Source organism: Pseudoliparis swirei, chromosome 22 (genome assembly GCF_029220125.1).
Source record: "Pseudoliparis swirei isolate HS2019 ecotype Mariana Trench chromosome 22, NWPU_hadal_v1, whole genome shotgun sequence".
Classification (NCBI taxonomy): Eukaryota; Metazoa; Chordata; class Actinopteri; order Perciformes; family Liparidae; genus Pseudoliparis; species Pseudoliparis swirei.
The window spans coordinates 4,390,986-4,398,268 of NC_079409.1; the positions used below are offsets into that span (position 1 = coordinate 4,390,986).

Sequence of the window (7,283 nt, forward strand, 5' to 3'; positions counted from 1 at the left end):
AATCACTTGAATTGTCTAATTAACTCGAAACACCTGCAAGGGTTTCCTGAGCCTTGACAAACACTCAGCTGTTATAAATCTTTTTAACTTGGTCTGAGGAAATATTAAAATTTTATGAGATAGGATTTTAGAGTTTTCTTAAGCTGTAAACCATAATCAGCAATATTAAAAGAATAAAAGGCTTGCAATATTTCAGTTGATTTGTAATGAATCCAGAATGCATGACATTTTTGTTTTTTTAATTGCATTACAGAAAATAAAGAACTTTATCACAATATTCTAATTTTCTGAGACAGTCCTGTATATCACAAAACAGGCAGAACAAGAGAGATGTTTAATCTCAGCCCCCCCCCCCCCCCCCCAGACGAAGTGTCTTCTTTTTCACAAACTCAAATCTGGTCACCCTACTGGACATCACTCTGTAACCACAATGACCTCGGAGTTACTGAGCATTATATTGATGAGAAGTGGGCGCTGCATTCACATGCCCTGACTGATGAACACAGAGGAGACACATGATGCTGAAACGTGCGCGGGACACTTTACTGAAGTTGCACAGCAGTGGAATGTGACAAATAAAGTCACCACACTGAGCAGATAGAGCACCAGAGATGATCGCTGCTGCGAGACGACTGCCTTTGATCATGTCCCTGCTTCAGTCTCCAGCGTTCTGTCACAGTGTCTCTGCATAACAGTGCATTTGACAATGTCCTGACAGATTTTATGGCACTTTAGTTCATATGGCAGAACATTTAAAATAAGTGTCAAGTTCTAGGAATTGACAAACTGCACTGAAAGTGTTTTCTGGTGTCTCTAACAGGGACAACACATGTTATGGCACTTTCATTCATATGGCAGAACATTTCAAATAGAAGTGCGCTATACACTACTTTTGAATGAATTCTTGGATTAATCGCGATTAATCAGGGAAATCATGCGATTAATCGCGATTAAAATTTTTAATCGTTGCCCAGCCCTAGTATAAATATATGTATATATATACATATATATATACATATATATGTATATATATACATATATTTATACATATATATATGTATATATATACATATATTAATATATATATACATTAATATATTAATATGAATATAGTTATATAAAGTTATATATATAACTATCTATATATATATATAACTATATATATATAAAAACTATATACATATATATATATAACTATATTCAATATATATATATATATATATATATATAAGACAGATCGACTAAATCTACCACAGGGACACGTGAGGATGAACGAAGACGTGGATATTACTGCAGGGACTCGTTTCTGTGACTCGTGATGTCATGCTGTCCCCTGGTGGCTGAGAGAGGAAGTACAGCCACATGTTCCATATTCATTTCCATCTTCATTTCATTTCCTGCCAAATACAAGAGCTCATTATCCTTTTGACAAACTGAGTTTATTGATTTTTTTTTAATCCGTCTTCAGCTTCCAAGAGCGTATGAAAATTGGCCTTCGTTGAAAATGTTCCTTAATGTCTTTAGTCATATTATTGGTTGATCAACAATAAATTAGCAACATTTCTTCTTCTTTTTTTAAATGTTTTCTAACGTTTTTATTTACTCTGCAGGGATTTTATCAGCTCTTCATCACAGAAACATGAAAACAAACGTTGTTGATTGTCTCTATAACTTTCCAGAATGTATTTTTTTTAATCGTCTCAGAATTAGAATAAGTTAAAAACAATAGAGACAACTAAATATATTTGATTTTCTTTTCTCCAGAGATGGCCTTCTTCAAGGTTTTAGGAAACAAGGACATGATTCAGAGCGAAAGTGCTCGAATGAAACTAAATATATTGTCCGCCTCCCTCCCGCGATAAATAAACTGCCAAGTAGGCCAAGGAAATATATTAAAGCACTAGCTTACACCTTTATGACTTTTTATGGCATAATAGGCATACATCAAGGCTTTTTAATTGTGTCTTCATGACGTACTATATATGCCTTTTTTCCGACCCTCTATAAGTGCTGACTCAGCTGAACTAAAGCCGTTAAGGCTATACACGCCGGTTAAAATAGAAGTGCGCCATTAAAATGTAATAATGCTGAATTATTATTAGAAATTATCAATTTATTTGCCTGTGACTTTTTTTCAACGTGCTTATTTGCTGACTTTATGACCTTGAGACTCACTCGGGGTCGAACCCTCGGCCTCCGAAAGGAAACGCAGTGGAACTCTTTATTCCACGAGCTCCGGAGGTAGAAGAGTGAGAGGAGGTGGATGTGTCCTAAGGAAAGTGATCAATACAATCAGACTTCCAAAGGTGTCTAGTCAAACTCATGTATGGATGTTAGTCACAGTATAACACTCACAGTGTAGTGTGGATTGAAAAGTAATCAGATGGGAAAAGAGGCCATAAAAAGTCATAGTCTGCCATAAAAAAATTGCCATTGGAGGCATTTTAACAAACTACGCTCTAGAGTGGAGGATACTAATATATATGTAAAATATATTTAATATATGAGATGTCTTTAATGCCAACTGAAGCTGGTGTGTAGTAATAAGGTGTGTAATGACACTATTACTACACACGGGAGCTTCAGTTGGCATGCAAATACTTTTACTGATATATTTATAGTCCGTTTAGATCTGAATGCAAGTGTCCGTAATAATACATAAAAACAAATCAGTTAGTATGATCTGTCGAGACGCCGTTCCCTCCCTCTCTGCGTATAGTTATGTAATAGTTCCCTTAAGGTAAGAGACACTGGTATATTTTTAAAGTATGTTATTGGTTTCCAATGTGTTTTAAAGTATTTAGCAGCTCATCTAAATAGATTATCTTTCTGAGTATTCATTTTTCTGGAACTTTTAACAACCGTCATTGCTCATTCTGCCTTTCAGACTGTATTTAAAAACAGCCAAAATCTATATATTTAATGTGCTTTAAAGAAAAAAGAAGAAAAAAATATAAATATATATTTAGTTTTTTTTATATATATATATATATATATATTTGTTATATATCAAAAAAATTTGATATATATTATACATATATATCTCTTTTTAATATATATATATATATATATATATATATTTCTATTTGTTCTTCTACATTAGAACTGCTATTTCATTTTAAAAACATCCAGCTGACCTTCACTCTTTTTTTTGTAACTATAATGAACTATTTTTTGTCTTAAACATACAGGGGCAAATATGAACTTTGACCTCAGAGTTTCGAAGCAGAGCGGAGCTGCTGGACACTGACGTGTAGAGGGTTGGAGTCGGGCATCAAACCGGCGACCTTGACGTTAAACCTTCCAGACCGATGGAGAACACCGACGCTAGAGGAGTCGTCATGGTGATTATGTCATCAACACTAACCTCTCGTCTCTCGTCTTCCCGCACAGCAAAAAGCCAAAGAGGCCTCAGAGGCAACAAAACAACCGACTAAAACCTCTGACCCTCGCCTACGACGGGGACACCGACATGTAGCCCCCCCCCCCCCCCCCCGGGAGGCGCTCCGACCCCCGAGGACCTTCGACCGCCACGGAGATCCACTCCTTCACCGCGGAGGTCAGCGGAGAAAATAAAAGAAAATCCATTTCAAGTAGAGCTCCATTCAATCACCTTTTTTTCTTTACTGTATTTTTGTTTTGTTTTTTTGTGAGAGCCTTCGTGACCTCCAGCGTGTTCAATGAGATGCCTTTTTTTTGTTGGGCCCCCCCCCCAAACACATCCAACTTAACTAAAAAAAGAAAAGATGCCGCTACATGAATCCTCCCCCACTCCCCTCCTCCCCCCACGCTTTTTACCGCCCGTTCCCTAAAAACGCTGAGTCGCTTGAGGCTTAGGATGCTCCGACGGTTCGTACGTTGCCAAAAGTCACCGCGGGGGAAGAGGAGGAGGTGGAGGAGGAAAATCTCCATAAAAAAGATTTGGATTCCTTTTCTCCTCAATCCTCCAACGGGGTTTGACTCAAATCTCTTCTGCGGTTCTGGAACAAAGAGGGAGGCATTTCTTCCGCTTTTCTTTTCCTCCTTCGCCTGACTCGCCAGTGTTTGTGGGATAAACCGATCTGCGCGATGCTGACGGAGGAGCAGCCTCCACCCCGGCCTTTGGTTTCACGCTCTACACATTGCACTATATTAGTGCAGCATGATATGCACACGTGACTTCTACCTTCTCTTGCCATAAAGCACTGCCTCTTCCACACACACACACACACACACACACACACACACGAGCCCCACGCAGCGGAGGAGCAGCGATGTGTATACATTTGATTTCTCACAACAGATTTTTTTTTTTTTTTGGGTTGTAGTAAAAGTACCTTCTGTGGTTTTTTGTAGATTTTTTTTGTCTGGTGGTTACCTTTTTTTTCCTTTTTTTTTTTTTTACCTGGGTCAAATTAAAGATTTAACTATACGGACGACTTCATTTCTGATGAATCGGCTGCTTTAAAAGTTATTTTTAAACCATGAGTATTCATAATGAATTCAAATGTAATATTTTAAAGAAAAATTGTTTTGCACTATTCAGTAAAAAAAATTGGAAAAACTGAAACTTGGAATTAATTAAAGAAAAAGAAAGAATAATGAATCTAAACCACTCATGTCATGTAAATGTAATTTCTGCCTTACTGACGATAATAAATACTAACAGTCCTGTCATAGAGTTGTAATACTTGAACATTATACTACATGTACACATAAAGAAGGCAACATTTTATTTTGAAGTTCTGAGTTTTCATGTAGTAATCAACATAAAAGGTGCTCTGTCGTTTTACAGTCACACTACATGGGGGGAATATAGTTTAAAATAAGACGATCTGTACGAAGAAACTATCCGACATGTCAATAATAAGAGAAGACGCTTCTGCTGAATTCAACGTAAAAAACCAAACTGGTGTGGAGGATGTTTACTTGTTTTCTTGTTGTGGGATTTGTAAATAAACAGCAATTTTTTTATTTTTTTGGAGAAAAAAAAATCTACGTACAGTATGTGTACATTTTATTTTATATTGCACAGAAAAAACATGTTTAGTTTCAATATTGCGAAGTGGGTGTGTGATATTGCCGATTGTTGTTTCATCACGATGCAAGGTGTATGTCATGAAGAAGAAAAAGTAAATAGGGTAAAAAAAGTCGAAAAAGGCTCAGACGTTTTTGTTTTTTTGTACAGGTTGTTTATGTGTGGGAAGAATTCCTGAAAATAAATAAGAACACGGTTGTAAACACAAAAAAAGTTATCGAGCCATTTTCTTTCTATTTATATGTTCACAAGCGAGCGGGACCCTCAATAAAAGATGTTTGAAATTGTCAATATAGAACAAGTCTTTTGTTTGCTTACATATTTGATGCATCGTCAAACAAATCCCATGAAAAGTTACCAATGATGTGTTACTATGAGTTCTTCTTTCTCAAGATAATCATCTCATAATTCAGGCTCTGGATACACGGATTATACTTTTTCGTGCGATCGATTCATTGTTGGTTTTTGTCTTTTCGTGGGATTCGTAGACAATAAGAAAATAATATCACTAGATTTCCTTCAATGTGGAAAATGTATGAGTTAAGTTGCTGAAATCTGAACTTCAGAGCACATCTACGGCCTCCACACCACTCCCAGCACGCCGGCTTATGGTGCGAACAGCGCTAATGGTGCTTACAGCGCTAATGGTGCTAACAGCGCTAACGGTTCTATTACATTTCAATTCAGTTTATTTTATATAACCCAATATCACAAATTATGAGTTTGCCTCAGCGGACTTTACAATCTGTACACATACGACGTCCCTGTCCCCGGACCTCACCATCAGGAAAAAGTCCCAAGAAAAGAGAAAAAAATTATTTCATGTGCATTCTGGATTAATTGGAGGGACTTAAACAGTGCTAAGGATGCTAACGGTTTGAAAAGTGCTCACGGTACTAATGGCGCAAACGGTACCAACAGTGCTACAATTTTTAACAGCGCAAACGGTTCTAACTGGCATGTGAATGGCTTTAACAGCGCAAACTATTCTCGCAGTGCTAACAGTTCTAACGATGCTAACAACGCAAACGGTGCTAACAGTGCTATTTCATTTAACAGCGCGGTGCATTCTGGATTAATTGGAGGGACTTAAACAGTGCTAAGGATGCTAACGGTTTGAAAAGTGCTCACGGTACTAACAGCGCAAACAGTTCCTACAGTGCAAACGATTCTAAAAGCGCAAACAGCTCAAACAGCGTTGACGGTCCTAACAGCGCTAACGGTTCTAACAGCGCTAACAGCTCCAACAACGCTAATGGTCCTTACAGCGTAAATGGCACTAACAGTGCTAACAATCCTAACAGCGCCAACAATCCTAACAGCGCTAACAGCGTTAACGGCACTAACAGCGCTAACGGCACTAACAGCGCTAACAGCGCTAATGGCCCTAACAGCGCTAACAATTGTTACGCTAACAGTGCTCACAGCGCACACAGCGGCATCAGTGACGACAGCGCTAATCTTGGAGGGGGGGGGGGGGCCTGGAGAGTCATCTTGGACCTGGAGGAGCGGTGATCTGAAGCAGACAGACGTAACAAACCGGGGATGGTATTTTAAAGATGACGCTGTTTTACACAACATGTGCCGCGTCGCATTACGTCACTCACAAGACCTCCAACTTTAAGAAGGTGCGAGAACACGTCGCTCAAGTCCTCTTTGATTGATGTCTGTCAGGTATAAAAACAGCTGAGTGCACAAATTAAACGATTAATCATGCTTTTAAATATTCAATTAAGGTCTGCAGCTAAGTGGTGACTGTCTCACATTTTACATTCTGCTTTTTGTTTGGCAGTTGTGTTTTTATTAAATTGTTAAATTGAAAAAACTTTTTTAATTTACAAAAAAGCCATTTATCTATTAATAGTTATACCTCATTTAATGAATACATTAAATATTAATTAGAAGTTTAGTTCTCGTAATTTATTTGCGTGGCAAAAACTAAAACACTGATTTTCAGAAGATTTGGAAAAACCCGATTAACCTAATTTACAACAAAAAAATAACAATCAACAGAATAAATTAAGGTTTATTATTTGGCTCATAAACTTTAAAAAAGCCGAACCTTAATGAGTCACTTGCTTCCCGCGTGTTACGAGTGATTAATAATCAGCTAAATATTTAGAGAGAATGAGCGAGAGGAGAGGAAGAAAGAGGAGAAGACGCCACGGCGGCGGTCGGCCACTAGATGTCAGCCCCCCGACGCCGCTGGAGGAAAAGTTGCCTCTCAAAAGTCAATAACATGAACCTCCTCCCCCCCCCCTCCCCC

General features: G+C 38.0%; 1 protein-coding gene across 1 annotated transcript in view; it reads left to right on the forward strand.

Moving 5' to 3' along the window:
• Positions 1-5,308, forward strand: part of LOC130212711 (thrombospondin type-1 domain-containing protein 7A) — a 133,221-nt gene extending 127,913 nt beyond the window's left edge. The window contains exon 28 of the mRNA XM_056443849.1: positions 3,394-5,308. Coding sequence (XP_056299824.1) covers positions 3,394-3,478 — 85 coding nt within the window. The 3' untranslated portion in view covers positions 3,479-5,308. The remainder of the gene's footprint in view (positions 1-3,393) is intronic.
• The last annotated feature ends 1,975 nt before the right edge of the window (positions 5,309-7,283 follow it).